Here is an 18,339-nt window from a genome sequence, read left to right as displayed (position 1 = left end):
GTGCTCATGAACTGCAACAAGTTGAGTTCCATCCTGACAAACTACGCTACTCACAGTCCACCAATGCTGAATGGTTTCTTGTTAACATGTTTTTTTCAGGTAACTCATGAGTCAAGCTTACATGAACTACAGAGTTAGCAAAGCTGTGACTTTCTCTAAACATCCATATATTATCACCTTCTGACAATTCCATTTTTTACCATAATGATAGATACTGTTGTTTAATGACTGCATTTGACTGCCAGATCAGCAATCTTCCAGCAGTTCATGGCATCAGATTAAGACTCATTACCAGCAATGTTGTTATCAGTACACAACTAAATATTTGCTTGATTGCTACCTTCTTTAACACAGAAACAGACTCACACAATTTGTACATCCATTCCTCATCAATTCTTAGAAACTGGTGAAAACATTCTGAAATTTCAAGGACGGTGATTTTGTGTCTGTATTCTCCTCCTGGGAACAAATCCACACAGTAGATCATTGTCTGGTTTTCCAAGATTGCAAACAAACAAAGACCAGGTAGTGTTTCTTCCAAACACAAATGCCACTGGAAAATGGAAAGGAAGGCTGTTTTCAGAAACATTGGGAGAAATATTGCAAGCATTGCATTTCCTCAAGCCTGTGTACATAATCACAAATATTGTTTTTCTTGTTGGCCAAGAAACTTGATTTGAGATAAATCTAGATGTAGGAATCTGTGAAGTCTTCAGCTATGTACATTGTGTCTGGTGTGGTAGAAATATAAAATTTCAGACATATTGAATGCTTTCTCACCCTGGGAGGTATGAGATGAGGTCAGACACTCTCATGGAGTGAATCTTTCGGAACATTGATACTTCCTCCGAATGTGGACTGCTGGGGATATGGCTGTTGGAGAAAAACGCATTGTGCAGAATGTTTGTACTGGGAAGTATTTTCTTCAGGTTTTATCTTTGTATATTCGTGTCAAATTTGGTATTTAAACACTGCAAGCTTGAACAGAATACATTGTTTAGGGATGGGTGGAATGATCAGATGAAACACCCATTTGGATGAAATACATTATCAAATGGAGAGCAAAACTGTTTCAACATCCACAAAAAATGTGTGACAAGAACGGAGGCCATTGTACAATATTGACGATGTCATGAGCATGTGGTTAAGATTTATGATTCAGTAGTGAATATGTGTCTTTGCATAAAGGTGATTGTATCCTCTCCCAATCACTCCTTTCATAAACACATACAGAAGCTCATCTGACACAACACAAGACCATATGGCACAAGTCAGAATAAGGATATAGCACTGGACGCCTGTTTTGCCACTGATGTGTCATATCAGGAAATGTACCCTATACATAGATGATGGAAATCTTATCAGTACTAATGGTGGTCCGATTTATTGAAATAATCAAAGATTGGTAACACTGACTAAATGATTGATTATGTTCTCTCAACGTCTCAACTGAACACGAGCCATTTTGGAAACTTTGGAACACTTGTTTGCATTAACAATATTTTTCACATGGTTGGTTTTGTCATCATCATGAAGTTTACATTTCATAGGCAGTAAAAGTTCTTTTCGAGTCTTAATCTCATTAGTTACTCTCACTTACTCCCAGCTACAGTCAATACAGAAGCGTCTACGGGATAACGAGGTGACTCATTAGTGACTGAGTGGGCCACCCTTACTCTTGCCAGTGACTGAGTGGGCCGCTCATTTTTTGATTATGTAATAGGGTAGTGGCCCACTCCAGGAATATACCCTACCATGCTAGTCATCCTTTAAAGACATGAAATTTGCAAAGGAATTTTGTGCAATTTGCCAAAAAATTCCAAAAGAACTAAATGTTTTTTCTTCATTTCTTTTCTTCATTTAACAAACATAAGAGGAAAATTTGATAAATGAACCTAACCAATTATTTCCAATGACTGATCGCTTGTATTGAACCAATCATCAGTTTATGAGATTTCGACCAATTCCCAACACAAGTTGATACTGTGATGTGAAATCTTTGGGTCAGTTTTGTCGGTTTAACTTTCACATTTAGAATGTTGGTCTCAACTGCAATAGTGTATAATAATCGAATTGTAAAGCATAATGACATAAAACATGGTAGGTAACAATTAGATAGACTTATACCATGACAGTGTTCAAGAGCTCATAAGAGTTATCTCCCTTAGGTCAGGGCCATGTGAGAGATCAGTGTGGAAAGAACTGAATGGGTCATCATCCTGTTTTGCAAAAAATAATAGAGAGGATGCAAGTATATTCAACAATGAATGAGCACAGTAATGGTGACTACACATACATCATATAGTTTTGTTGAATCATCATAATGATAATCATGATGAGAAAATGCTTACCTATCATAAAGATACAGACTGTTGTGATAATTTGACGACCCAATTTTAATTGAAAAAAAACTACCAAAACACTAAAATGATTTCTGAGTTATTTCAGTTTCACAAAACCATTACCCATCCGTGATTATGACAGTGAGAATGAAGACTGAAATCTCTACCATAAACTCTGGCCAGTTGTATGCTTTCAAAGACTTGAAGCACATCATTACAGACATCAATTACATGAAAAACTTATCATTCCACCTTATCAGGAAACTAATCTTTTAAGCTTTTAGAAAAGTGATTTTGGTAATGTCCATTGAATCTTTAAAGGGTGATAACTACACTGTTTTATAATACAGTTTTCAAAAGACATTTCTCCTGAAACATACCGAAAAAATCATGAAAACTTTTAAAACTTTCAAACTTCATCACTAAACTATCATAATCTCTGCAAGAGCATTTCATTTCATTTCCACTCATAAAAGCATGTGTTACACCATAACTGTAACCTAATTATTTAAACAAATTGCTTCTGTAAGTTGTCTATAATTGGTTTCCCCTTCTTGATCCTATTATCTCCACACCCCCATAGTTGCTTGTCCTTACATTACATAGATCCCCTTTTAACACCCCCATGTCTCCAGGAGTCTTTGTTCTTTAATCATACATGAGGCTGAGTTAACCCTTTAACCCTTGGTACAATGTTAAGAAAACAGGCCACAGTTCAAAAACATGACAATTTGCTATGTAATGGCAAGTGATCTGTTATCTCCAAGGACCAATTATCTCCAACATTACTATACCAGCATGTATGTGATCTTTTACTTTTGCTTTTTTTGTTAGAAGGGAAATATTTAGCTAAAAATGATGACCAGGACCCATCTAGTTATTACAAGTACACAAGCTAAGCACCTCCCTCAAACGTAACATTATTAAAAGCACCTGAATGTATCAAGTGACTAGTTCACCAACTACAGCAACAGGGTTAAGCAAATTTGGTTCCATTATTGCTTATTGCATGTTTATCCGTTTTCTCCTGAAAATATGATTTCACAACCTGATTTATTAAAACCTTTTTAAAAATTCCTGCTTTTTCAGGAATATCAGAAATTGACTCCAACTTAACATCTCCACGCCACATACCACACCATTCAAAATGACCACCACTACACCACATGTCCACACTCCCACACATCTCTACCATGACACCATAACAGCCCCACCCACCACATGTTCATCTACATCCCAACATGCCCATTCTGACTACATATGACTTTTCTCTCTACCACTCCACAGTCAACACACCCAACATACACATCGCTCTTCTTATAAATCTGTTTCTCCACATTTTCCCTGTATAATCATTAACGAACACCTCTACCTTAGATAAGATCATTAACCCCTTGAATCTTGTGGCATCATCCTTTCAAGTATTCCCATTCTGCTGGGCAACTTTAACTCTAGTTATCTCCCAGGGCCATCCTTCAATACACATTCATCCTTACTGTACAACCTTTAACCCCTTGTATCTGACATCCTCGTTATTTGCTTCCTTAATAACATCTGCAACACCATTATCTCTCTACAATCAGTCTGCTTGACAAACTCTGCAGATTTCAATGTCTTCAAATTTTTTACAATTTTTCAATTTCCAATAACTGTCATAGGTAATATCTTGTCTGACCTGGTTCGCCTGCCAGTTTGACAGAAATGTACATCTGGGGGAAAGTTTTTAAATCAAAGAAGCTGTTTTTCAATTGAAAGAAAACATTGGTGATTAACTGTATATATTTGACACCTGAGGTCGCCTTCCTTCTCTTCTGAGATAATATCTCCCTGCTCTCATCTCACCCCAGCGGAAAAATATTCACTCCTGCCTCACTCTTGTCTGACTGGTACACCCATTTCTTCCTCATCCAAATTACCTGCCAGCGATAGCCTCATAATGTCTGTACAGTCCCCCTCCCCTATTTGCTCCCCCTTCTGCACCACCCCACCCCACCCCCTACTGTCTCAGTCTGATCCCCACACAAGTCAGGAAATCCACTGTGACATGTACAGCCAGTGCATGACAGTGAGTTTAGAGCTAACAGTGGACATGCACAGCCAGTGCATGACAGTGAGTTTGGAGCTAACAGTGGACATGTACAGCCAGTGCATGCCAGTGAGTTTGGAGCTAACAGTGGACATGTACAGCCAGTGCATGACAGTGAGTTTGGAGCTAACAGTGGACATGTACAGCCAGTGCATGCCAGTGAGTTTGGAGCTAACAGTGGACATGTACAGCCAGTGCATGACAGTGAGTTTGGAGCTAACAGTGGACATGTACAGCCAGTGCATGCCAGTGAGTTTGGAGCTAACAGTGGACATGTACAGCCAGTGCATGACAGTGAGTTTGGAGCTAACAGTGGACATGTACAGCCAGTGCATGCCAGTGAGTTTGGAGCTAACAGTGGACATGTACAGCCAGTGCATGACAGTGAGTTTGGAGCTAACAGTGGACATGTACAGCCAGTGCATGACAGTGAGTTTGGAGCTAACAGTGGACATGTACAGCCAGTGCATGCCAGTGAGTTTGGAGCTAACAGTGGACATGTACAGCCAGTGCATGACAGTGAGTTTGGAGCTAACAGTGTTACATTGATGCATGTTGTATACCAGACAGATTCAGTACATTGGAACCAGGAGTCGTCTATCACACATCACAGTGGGAGACTTCAAAACGATATCTGAATATATCATTAGGGAATGCTTCCATTACAGCAGCATTGAACCTTTGTGTCATTTGTGTATAGGAAACATTGACCCAGATCACAGTCATACCCCAATCTTAACCCACTGCCATCTCAACAAAACCTTCACTCTGACCTTACAAAGCCCCAATATAAACCAACATGCACCCCAGTCTACATCAAACCCTAATATAAACCAACATGCACCCCAGTCTACACCAAACCCTAATATAAACCAACATGCACCCCAGTCTACATCAAACCCTAATATAAACCAACATGCACCCCAGTCTACATCAAACCCTAATATAAACCAACATGCACCCCAGTCTACATCAAACCCTAATATAAATGAACATGCATCCCAGTCTACATCAAACCCTAATATAAACCAACATGCATCCCAGTCTACACCAAACCCTAATATAAATGAACATGCATCCCAGTCTACATCAAACCCTAATATAAACCAACATGCACCCCAGTCTACATCAAACCCTAATATAAACCAACATGCACCCCAGTCTACATCAAACCCTAATATAAACCAACATGCACCCCAGTCTACATCAAACCCTAATATAAATGAACATGCATCCCAGTCTACATCAAACCCTAATATAAACCAACATGCACCCCAGTCTACATCAAACCCTAATATAAATGAACATGCACCCCAGTCTACATCAAACCCTAATATAAACCAACATGCACCCCACAACATGCACCCCAGTCTACATCAAACCCTAATATAAATGAACATGCACCCCAGTCTACATCAAACCATAATATAAATCAACATGCATCCCAGTCTCACCAAACCCTAATATAAACCAACATGCACTCCAGTCTACATCAAACCCTAATATAAACCAACATGCACCCCAGTCTACATCAAACCCTATTATAAATGAACATGCACCCCAGTCTACATCAAACCCTAATATAAACCAACATGCATCCCAGTCTACATCAAACCCTAATATAAATGAACATGCACCCCAGTCTACATCAAACCCTAATATAAATGAACATGCATCCCAGTCTACATCAAACCCTAATATAAACCAACATGCATCCCAGTCTACATCAAACCCTAATATAAACCAACATGCACCCCAGTCTACATCAAACCCTAATATAAACCAACATGCACCCCAGTCTACACCAAACCCTAATATAAATGAACATGCATCCCAGTCTACACCAAACCCTAATATAAACCAACATGCACTCCAATCTACATCAAACCCTAATATAAATGAACATGCACCCCAGTCTACATCAAACCCTAATATAAACCAACATGCACCCCAGTCTACATCAAACCCTAATATAAATGAACATGCACCCCAGTCTACATCAAACCCTAATATAAACCAACATGCACCCCAGTCTACATCAAACCCTAATATGAATGAACATGCATCCCAGTCTACACCAAACCCTAACATAACCCAACATGCTTCCTAATCTACACCAAACCCTCATACAAACCAAAATGCATTCTAATCTTACTGAACCCCTATATAAACCGCCATGCATCCCAGTCTACTCCTAGCCTCAATATAAACCCAAATGCATCCCAATCTTACTGAACCCTAATCTAAACAAACACGCACCCTATTTCCACCAGATCTTAACACCACACTACAGGCATCCCTTTCTCCATCCAAAACACAACTTTAACTTTGATCCACTCTGATCTGGACCAAAGCCCAATAGAAACCCAAAAGCACTTCAATCTCCACCAAACCTCAATACATACATTCATATTCAGCAGACACATTCTAAACACCCTCCTTTCCAATCTCCATCATAACAAACAGTCCCCATGCACAGCTCCAACTCATGTTAACAGAAATAATTCCACAAATAAAACAAACATATCTGATGCAGCATGAAATGTCTACTCTTAATTTCATAATACAAGCATATTTGCCTTTTCTTTTTAACCTGTCATCCCAACAATATCATATTATTTTCAAGTTGAGAAAACAAAAGTCATGCGGTGAAGAATCCTTTCCAGATCTACCCATCAGGTCAAGCCCATTACTGTAGGAGCAGACGGGCACATCTCACAAGACTGATACTGCTGCAGATAGGCTCTTTGTTCCTGCCAATTACATTCTGTTCACATTATGCAAGAAAAGTGGGAGGTCTACAGACTTACACCAGGCTCCTTTTGCTGTATTTACCGTTACCACTAACAACGACCTTCTCCTTATGTTTGCAAAACATTCTCACCTTTTCTTTACATAAAACACGCAAAGGTCTTAGGTCATATATCACAGGCAGTCCTACGCATGTAGTTTCAGGCAGTAACTTTATGAAATGCCTTTGTTTGGGAGAAAATATAATTTATATCAAACCAATATATTTTAACCAGCCACATCACTGTTGAGAGTACTGCAATTGTAGTTATTTTAATTTTCGCATGTTTAGTGCAAAAAGATTGTGCGTCAATAATAATACCAAGCAAAATATTTATGATTAAGTCATGACAAATATTCAAGTAGGAACAACATGCAAATGCAGTATGTTTTTTCTATTAGATGACAACATCTAAACAATATTGCTTAATTATCGTAAGTACCAGTATGGTCTCTTCCTTAATTCGTTGTCAGTTGACCTCACATACAGGGCAGGTGTCGTCATGTTGACACAAGTATATGTAATTCCACCTCACTCTTTGATTGTTTTAGTAAACATGATTCAATTATGATAGCTTGCTTTGATCATTCCATGTCTATCAGTTGTGAAAACTTTGAAATGGATACCATCACTCAGGTTTTTGAAATGCACAAAAAGACAACGTTGCTAACAGATGTTTCGTGAACTTGAAATTGCACCCTGTGGAAATATATATGCAATTACATGTCAAACCTCCACATTGCAGGCTTTATTCCTTTTGATGAATAACGGTAGTACTTCCCCTAAAGTTATCTCCCAAACTCTGGGGAGTATATCCCTTAGCTGTGATGGAATCCAAGTGTTGGATGATGACAGTGGAACTCGCCCACCCTTAATCATCACAAAGTTTGCATCTCAGTACCTTTCCAATCAAGCCTCACATCGACTCCGACCTCCAGTCCTAACCATTCCTTACCTGACTCACAGTTAACTCTTATCTAACCCATTCCCCTGTCTCAACCCCTCAAACTATTCATGTGGCAAAATTAAGTGCCGCTATAGTTTCATTGTGCAAGAATTCATACACTGAACATCATATATATTTTGCTTGTGAGACAACAAAAATTCCACCACCACTGAGTTCAAGTTAAAAGCTGACCCATTGTTACTTCTGCTGGCTACAGGCCAAAGGGCCAGCAATGAAGTCAACTCTTTCTACTTGTGTTGGTGTCCTTTGCTAACTACTTCACCAATGACACATCAACGTGAGTCAATGAAAACACTCGGAATACCTCTGACATTTGCATTCCCCACATATAAATCCGCTTGGCATGATCAAATTTGATAATGTGAGATATTATGTCTTAAATATCTGAGGACCTTTCTATAAACATCCCCAGTAGACAGAAATGGCAGATGAGCACGCCTGTTTGCAGTTGTACATCCTCTGAGGAAATGTCTCCATGAGCCTATCTGAATTCTGACTGTGGGCGAGATTCAGCACAGCAGGCATGTTTTTGTAGTTTCAATGTAAATAATATACATGCTACATGCCAAGGGTTCATGACTGTCATATTTGCAATATTCGGCTGTCCAGGTTATAGATCCTATCTAAAAGTGTCTTGTATAAATCTTCAGCAGTCTCAAAAACTTGATTTACAGAGAAAAAGCTGCCATATTTTGGGTAATGTTGGTAATGTTTTTCAGTGTTCATCCACCATGATGGATCATTTGGGAATACATAAATAAATCATCTTTGCTTTCTAGTACATGTTTTTAATTTGCAAACCATACTCATGACATAAACTTCTGAACATGACACAAATATTTCTGTTTTGCTTCAAACATGTCTAATAAATAATGTATTTGTGTAACTGCATTTCACCAGTTACATGACAAATGAACAGCGTCAATGTATCACTGTTGGATGGCATATGGAATAATGCCTTTTGTTTGGAAGACCATTGGATGTTTGATAACATGTGGTACAGGCTGAGTAGTTGCAACCAGCAGTTACAATCCTGCTGAGGATATCGTATGTTTGATTTGAATATGTTCTTTGAAATGTTCTTCTATTGTGATGGAAAGAATAAATTACTACTGTGAATTATGCTTCATTCCATGTAGATGTTGTGAATAATGCTTTATTCCATGTAGATGTTGTGAATTATGCTTTATTCCATGTAGATGTTGTGAATCATGCTTTATTCCATGTAGATGTTGTGAATCATGCTTCATTCCATGTGGATGTTGTGAATCATGCTTCATTCCATGTAGATGTCGTGAATTATGCTTTATTCCATGTAGATGTATTCCATGTAGATGTTGTGAATCATGCTTTATTCCATGTGGATGTTGTGAATCATGCTTCATTCCATGTAGATGTTGTGAATTATGCTTCATTCCATGTAGATGTTGTGAATCATGCTTTATTCCATGTAGATGTTGTGAATCATGCTTTATTCCATGTAGATGTTGTGAATTATGCTTCATTCCATGTGGATGTTGTGAATTATGCTTTATTCCATGTAGATGTTGTGAATTATGCTTTATTCCATGTAGATGTTGTAAGAAGGGAAGACACTGGGTAATGTAATGGCAAAAACTCAAACATGTATGTTGAATCCTAACTGCACCTGTACTGAAATTGATCATATTGGCTTTATCATAAATTGGATCCGTGAACAAATTTTGGCATCACACATCAAGTATCAAGTTTGTATGGTTTTCGATTCATCGGGTCCATGATTTCACAAAACAAATCTGTTTACTGTACATTTTGAGAGAATTTGATCAAAATGAAAAAGTCAATAAGTAAAAATAACATGGTGTGGAAAAATGGAGATGCTGAGCTCCACTACACAAAGTATCAGATTAAAACCTTCTTACAAACAAATTGCCTGCTATTGGTCAAAGTCCAAAGGTCAAATTAAGGGTTGTCATTATCAGAATCTATAGTAAATATATACAGTGGAAGCTGCGGCACTCACCGGGACTGAAGAAATAATCCAGTTTAGACAATGTGCCGGATTATGGAGCTGATGATAATGTACAAGCCAGGGATGGGACTGAGATTATATGCCAGTGTAGACAACTTGCCGGATTGGACAGATGCCCATTTTGACAGCTTCTACTGCATATAAAAACATACAAGTTGGGCCCCACGATTATCTAAAAATGTCCCACATTTCATTACAGCTTGCACCAAAGGTGCAGAGTAATGGTGATAAAATTATTTTCTGAAACTGAAATCAAGTGAGCTGAAAAATAGAAGAGTCTCAAGTTCCTATTTCAAGCATTTAGGGACGTTTAATTCTTGGTTCAATTCTGAATAGACTCACATCTTCAAACAAAAGATCAAAGGTCCTTAATTGTAATCACCCAGCTTGTCAACCATGTGTCCATCTGTTATTTGACAGCAGCAAGCCTCAACCACATCAAAGTCTACTTGACACTTCCTACCGATAATATAACGACTTTGGAAGTCACAGACATCATGCCTGGGTGCATGTTTGGGTTTAGTTGTGAGTAAAGCTAAATGATGTGTTTTTCTTCCAACACTGTACACATTCATCACTGTCTGCCATCTGTGGTCAATGGAGTGAACACATTTGTATGTCGGAATGGCAACATAACACAAAGCAACAAGACAGCATCATCCATAGCCCCAATTATCACAGCAAGCTTGCAATTATAAATAAATCATTTAGAATTCAGCAAAAATGATGGGCCCTAGTCCTAAGCAGCTGAATACATGTAAAAGATTTCTGCAATCAAGGACAAGTAATTTTCAATTATGGGCAGGTAATTTGTAATCACTGGAATGAATCCATGTGCTAGTGTAGGTTTACTGAAATTCTACCCTGTCAATACAGAGGATGGGAGTAGAGATGACAGATGGCCAAAGCAAAACAGTCAGTTTGTCTGAATTATCCAATGACCCTGCAGATGAAGATATATGACAGTATACTTACCAGGTTCTCACTGATGAGCTTGGATATCACAACATCATTCTGGGGGGAACACAACTGGGCCAGAACCTTTGGGTCCTGCAGATTCAACTTTTCAAATCTATCCATCCAATCAGATTTAGCATCTGGTGAGAAGACTGTGTCAAACAGCAGGCTGATTGGTCGAAAGTCCTGCTCCCTGTCCATGGGAACATCGTGGTCATCCTGTGGGCACCGGCAGTTCTTACACACCTTTCTGCAAGAAATATTGCCTAAATCATAAACTGGCATTTGGCATCTGATTTTTATCAGAATTGAGAAACATTAGTGCCGGACACTTCCATAGAAGATTGTCAGACTACCTTTTGATTTTGCCAAATATTGTCAAGGCTTTTAAACCCTCAGTACATGCGAATGAAGCATTTTGCCAAGCATAGCTTCAAAACAAATATAGGTTACAAATTTAAAATGGAAAAAAACATAAATCCATGCAAACACATAAAACTATTATTCCATTGAAGGAAAACCAAGTTCTATGCATATTAAACATTTTTACTCTATAGAGTATAAGACTGACAATAAATGCCATTCTAAGAAGCTATGGGTAGAGTACAACGTTTCAGTGTAGGTATCAACACTGTGATTATTCTGTTGCCCATTAGTTTTTACAGATATTTTATTCTACACAATACATTTTGGAGTGCTATGACACATACACCTAAAAGGGTACACTGTCATGGATACTTGTATTCTGTGAGAGTTTGTGTTCACAAAAACAGCACTTCCTGAATGGAGGTGATAAGGATTTGAAGCAAAATGATTTTATCAGCTGACACTGATTGGATCAAGAGCTTGTGCATCCTTCATTTAGACTGGGCAGTCAAAGTTGGGTCAGGAATAGCTTGACATGATCTTCTGTGGATCTTCCCACAGAGAGACCAAATTAGAAGTGTAAAAATAACTCCGTAATTCCGAGTTTTATTTGTACCAACAGGAAGATGACATACCATGATTTAACTGGCATATTGTAAAAGCTGCTCCTAACCAAACTTCCTCACTTGCTCATTATAAAATTCAGTTGATATTGTCAGAACAACAACCATAAGATGACAGAGTTTGAATCCCAGACCTTCTGACCAAAGAGGATGATTCTGTTGTGTAAACTGGCAACCTAAGAATATTATCTGTGAGATTACTCCACATCCTAAGCAGCAATGTCGTTTAAAGATCGGTTTACTTAATATATACTGTTTCAGTCAAACTCATGCCATCATCTTTCTGTGAATGTTTGTTCCAGGTGTTTCACCCCAGGACATCTAGTCATGTTATACATCACTGTCAAGCTTACCCATTAATGACTGGGAACCTGGCATCAAGCCATTAACCTGCTTGTCATTTTACAGAAAAGAAAATACATAACATAATTTGCTGACTAGCTAAGTTTAAATTAGGTTGCTATATCACTACATAAAGTATTTTAGATCCTTAACTAAACAAAACACTCTTTTTCCTGCTCAGGCATTATAAAATAGTTCATATCTGAATTAAGTATTCCTTAGATAAAAAAAATGAATATATTTGATAAAACTCCCATTTCATTCTTGAATGATCAGTCTTTAGTGGCATGAGGCACTTTCAGACAGTCAGTGTGAATAATTGCCTTATATCTCTGAATATGAATTAAAATGTCATACATCATGTCTCATTTGAGATTTGGAAGCTGGGTGAGGGAATACAGTCTTACCTCCAATAATGTACCTCTAGTCCTGGACAACCATCAATACACTTGAGACACCGCGGACCTCGAGGAGTACGTGGGAATTTGTTTGTACCCTGAAATATGAGAGAATCGTTATTAACCCAAGAATGGAGGGGACAACCATATCACGAAGTGGTTAAAAAGTGAAAATCATATACACATGTTAGATACAGCTTGCACATGCTCTTGGATGAGTGTGTCACTAATCCTGCGCTAACAGTCATGCACAGAATCATGCCAGGCACCATGACCATGACTTCATGTCAGGCACAGCGCCATGTCAGACAGCATGACCATGACATCATGTCAGGCACAGCGCCATGTCAGACAGCATGACCATGACATCATGTCAGGCACAGCGCCATGTCAGACAGCATGACCATGACATCATGTCAGGCACAGCGCCATGTCAGACAGCATGACCATGACATCATGTCAGAAAGCATGACCATGACATCATGTCAGGCACAGCACCATGTCAGACAGCATGACCATGACATCATGTTAGGCACAGTGTCATGTAAGGCAGCTGACCATGACTTCATGTCAGGCACAGCGCAATGTCAGACAGCATGACCATGACATCATGTCAGGTACCGTGCCATGTCAGACAGCATGACCATGACATCATGTTAGGCAATGTGTCATGTAAGACAGCTGACCATGACATCATGTCATGCAGTGTCATGCCAGACACCATGATCATGACATCATGTAAAGCACAATGCCATGCCACGCAGCACTATGACATCATGTCAGGTACAGTGTCATGTGAGGCAGCTTGACCATGATATCAGGTCAGGTACAGTGTCATGTGAGGCAGCATGACCATGACATCATGTCAGGTACAGTGTCATGTAAGGCAGCAGTTGCACTGCAACTGCTGCCCAGATGGGGCTAATATATTTTAACAAGAAATTTGGAAAATGGTACAGGATACAAAAAGACCTTCATCTGAGATCACTCTGACCTCCCCTCCCGTCACAGGAACACCCTGCCCTCAGTATACAACAATGTCCCCCCTTCTAAGGTCACCCTGCCCTAAGTACACCCCCTCACAGTAAACACCCTGTCTTCAGTGTACAACAATGTCCCCTTCATGGGAGATCATCCTGCCCTTAGTGTACACCCTCTCACAGTAACACCCTGCCTTTAGTATACAAAATTGTCCCTTCATCTAAGATCTTTCTGAACATAGTCTACATACACACTGTTACAGTAACACCCTGCCTTTAGTATAGAACACTGTCCCCTCATAAAAGATCACTCTGACCTCAGTGTACACCCCCACAGGGACACCCTGCCCTCAGTGTACCACTGCCCCCTCCAACATCCCCACAGGAACACCCTGTCTGCGTACCTGACTAAGTCACCAGCACATACGACAGCCCATTAGCACAACCATCACACAAGTGGGAAACCAGACTCACTGAATTAGGTCTCATTAACTGATTAAGACCCAGCATGCTTGGAAGTCCTCAGAATGGATTATATGCTCTTCAGTACCCACCCACAACTAGTGGCAAGGTTAAGTATGTATTTCATGTTGTTAGCTGAATTACTTGGCATTCATCCGTGCCGTATAATGACTAATTAATGTGCATTAACAGCGAAAGGTAGCAATAGGTCCCTATGAACCCATACCATATTTGTTTGGTCAGCATGTATTGGACCTCCTGGGCAAGGCAATGATCAGAAAAAATGGATGAATGAGCACTTTCAGCAGTGCTCTAGTAGTATCATGGTGGAGGACATCAGAAATGGAATTGAAGTAGTCTGTCCAATAATACATTTCTAAGGAGCACACAACAATGATGTTATGATGTGGTAGGGTGTTTATACTGTACATAGCTGCATGTAAGGCAAGATGTTTAATACCATAGCAGAGGGGCCTGAGAGGGTGGGGGATGGAGGGGTCTTTTCTAGCTGTTTCATTTTCAGGGTCCACTGGTGATGTCAAACAGTAATAGCAAGTCCATCCCCGATGTTGTTGTTTGACAGTAAAACTTCACAATTACTGCTCCAAGGGCTTCCATATATAATATTAACCATCGGTATCTGATTAAAGTATACATACAATATGTTTGCTGCAAATAGAGTTAAAATGAGCCTCAATGTTAAAAAATATCAATATCCCCAAGCATTGTCATTAAGGTGACATAATTCCCTGCTACATATTAAACTTAAAAAGTAATGAAAGTGAAGGTTGTAGTTTAAGATGAAGTAAAATGTCAACAAAAGCACGATCACTTAACCTGCACCTTCCCAAGGTGATGCTTTGTGCCAAATATACACCTGGAAAAAAGTATTGCAACACCTTATTTTTTCATGAGAAATGACATTTTACCTGGTAGTATGGAAACACAATGCTACCAGTTAATGCATTGTATAAGGAGTGTCCATTTGAATAGAAACTGATGACATTTATGTCCAACTGAGTTTCACTTCAATTGTTTATTTACTGTTACAAATACTGGTGTAAACTGAGGTAAAAGGTACACTAGAAAAGTATGGAAATAGACAGTATGTGAGTTCACACTCGTATAATGCATACCCCATCCTAGGACATGAAAGAAATTTACTGAAACAGCTGATAATGTCAGTATCCAGTGTATCCACCCCTTGCCAGGATGACCGATTGAAGACGCTTTCACACAGAGTGCACCAGACACTGTATCTGTCTGCGAGGTAGACTGGTGTACTGGTGGGACCCTCTGATGCACAGAGCATCTTAAAATGTCCCAAACATCCTCACTTGTATTGAGATGTGGACTTGGTGATGGACATATTAATGTTGTAATTGCTTCCTGGTGTAAGTAATCCGTCACTGCCCGACTTCTGTGGGGGTCTAGTGTTGTCATCCATGTACACTCGCCTTGTGAGAATAGGGAGATTGTCAAAGTGTTGGACAACAACCGTCTCCAGGATCTCCCTCTGATATCTTTGGCCAGTAAGATTACCCCTCATGGTGAGAAGCTTAAGCTTACAGTTGTAAGACAGACAACCCCACACCATAATCGACCCATCACCAAATGGAACCTGCTCCAGAATGTTTTTCTGTGCATATGCCATTTCTACAATCCCATACATGTGTTCAGTCATTGACCATGTACAGCAGGTTCATCAGACCAGTGACCCTTTCTCCAGGATGCCAGCTGGTTCCAGCCCCGACCTGCTCTAATCCAAGCTAAACCTGTGTCCATCAGTTAACTGGGGTTGTCTTAATGGTCTTCTAGCATGATTCCACAGTTTTCAGTGGGTTTCTGACCATCCTTAGGGAAAATTGCCAATTGGGTAACCAGTCCCTTTTCAACACTGTACTTGTTAGCAAATGGATTACAGTGTACATATCTCAGAAATGCGTCTTCTCCAGCAGATGTGCGCCGAAGTCTGAGTGACAGTTGTCTGTCCCTTACATCTGTTGTTTTCTGGTGCTTTCGTACCAACCTACTAATTGTGGAAGGATGATGGCCAACTTGGATAGCAATCAGTCTAAAAGACATTCCAGCAATTGTCATACCAATTATCTGCCATCTATTAGCATTTGACAACTGAAGGGAACCCTTTTCATAAGTCACTGTCAGATTCAGTGCTTTGGTATGATGATAACATGCTGCAATGATGAATGGCACAAACTTGCTTTCCAGAACATCAAGGGTGCATGTATTCAGTGGGTTGCAGCTACAGCATGTGCAGCACGAAGATCCATTGTCATCATGTAGGTTGACCTATATACAACAACAATATCATGTTTATAAACCGTGCATCAGTCTGTGAAATGATATTTCACATTTTGGCATTTGATTCTGATATTGTGATACTTTTTTCCAGGTGTATATAAAGAAAATACAGTGAATCGTGAATCGTTTATGAGATATTATGCTGACAAGTTGAAAATTTAGGTTAACAAACTGGAATATTAGAGGGTCACTGTGACTTTCAAGTATACATGAAGGTCATGAAAATCTACACGGTCCTGTGCCTTCCCCTAGATGAAGCTTGGAGGTAAATATGAAAAAAAAACCAGTGAACGGTTCTTGAGTTATCTCACTGACAAATCTGAACATGAGCATAAACATGCTGAAATTGTCGAGGTGAAATCAGCACCCTTGTAGAAAACTAGGTAACGCTGTGACCTTGAAAACTATGTGAATATCACAAAAATTGACTGGGCCCTGTGTCTTCCCCAGATCAAGCTTGGTGTAAAATCTGAAGAAAATCCAGTGAATGGTTCTTTAGATATCTCGCTGACAAGGGGAAATGTTGAAAGTCCCCGTGTGATCCTGAAATGAAGGTCAAGGTCAGCAAACTTGACTGGGATCTTTCTGATACTGTGATGAACCTAGCTACCAAATATGGAAAGAATCTGGTCAACAGTTCTTAAGATATTCCAGTTCGTAAGCACATGTAAATGGACGGAGTCTAAATGAGCAGCAGGATTATTAAATTAAAAGACGGCCTGAAGGCATCAAATGTGGTATAACCTCAAATTAGATGTTACATACTTATTACATATTATGGGTGTTTATATATACCATTCAAAATAAGTAGGGGATATTGGATTTCCAAGATTGATGAAATGCAAATGATAAATCCAAAGCGGAAACAGATGATGAGACATTAAGAGAAAATGTTACAATATACATATGTCTACATAGTCTTTATATACACTACATCGATTCAACATAGACACATTTAATTAAATGTCAAACGCATTTTCACATGTGTATAACAAAAGATATACTGAAGCTGGAACTATTAAAGTTCAACAATTTTGACAACTGATTCCATTTCTTTGGAAATGTTTTATTTGTATGGATATATTCTACTTTTTCTTGTATGCATCATCACCTGCTAGTGGTGTGCTCCCAAAATGGAATATACACTACTTTGTTTTGAATGGTATATAAGTGCAGTATCAGGTATTCACAATAAGTACTGATTTATTAACTGTGATAAATCCAGAGCTGGAATAAATTTTGTTAAGGCTCTTAAATCTGAACAATTGATTTAATCTCTCAAAACATTTTGATAAATTTAAATGGATCCTTAACAAAATTATAAAAAATTATTGTGATTAGCAATCTATCAAAACTATATCTATAAACATTAAAGTGGAAATCATGACACTTCCTGTTCCAAGGGTTATACATAAATACATAAACCATTAACAGATAATACATGCATCTATTTTTTGGGCAAATATTTATCACAAATTATTCACCATCTGCCAGGTAATTCTGAGAATGTCCTCTTAGATTCACCACTTATCTGAGGACCAGAGTTATCTGAACAAAGTATCACCATCATAATAAACAACATTACAAAACTATCTACAAACAGAACATTATCATTTGAAGGTGATTGGCTCTGGTGTAATGGTGGCATAAGTGTTTTAACTCCAGTGATGCTATCAGCTACCATCCCCTCAT

At 38.9% G+C, this 18,339-nt stretch overlaps 1 protein-coding gene across 1 annotated transcript in view; it reads right to left on the bottom strand.

Annotated features, from left to right (window-relative positions):
* Nucleotides 1-18,339, bottom strand: part of LOC137296582 (testin-like) — a 65,132-nt gene that overhangs the window by 32,018 nt on the left and 14,775 nt on the right. Inside the window, exons 2-3 of the mRNA XM_067828396.1 lie at nucleotides 12,893-12,981; nucleotides 11,173-11,404 (exon numbers count right to left, since the gene is read on the bottom strand). Coding sequence (XP_067684497.1) covers nucleotides 11,173-11,404; nucleotides 12,893-12,981 — 321 coding nt within the window. The remainder of the gene's footprint in view (nucleotides 1-11,172; nucleotides 11,405-12,892; nucleotides 12,982-18,339) is intronic.

Source organism: Haliotis asinina, chromosome 9 (assembly GCF_037392515.1).
Source record: "Haliotis asinina isolate JCU_RB_2024 chromosome 9, JCU_Hal_asi_v2, whole genome shotgun sequence".
Taxonomy (NCBI): domain Eukaryota; kingdom Metazoa; phylum Mollusca; class Gastropoda; order Lepetellida; family Haliotidae; genus Haliotis; species Haliotis asinina.
The sequence above is the reverse complement of the archived record's forward strand: the minus strand, read 5'-3'. Positions and strand labels throughout refer to the sequence as shown.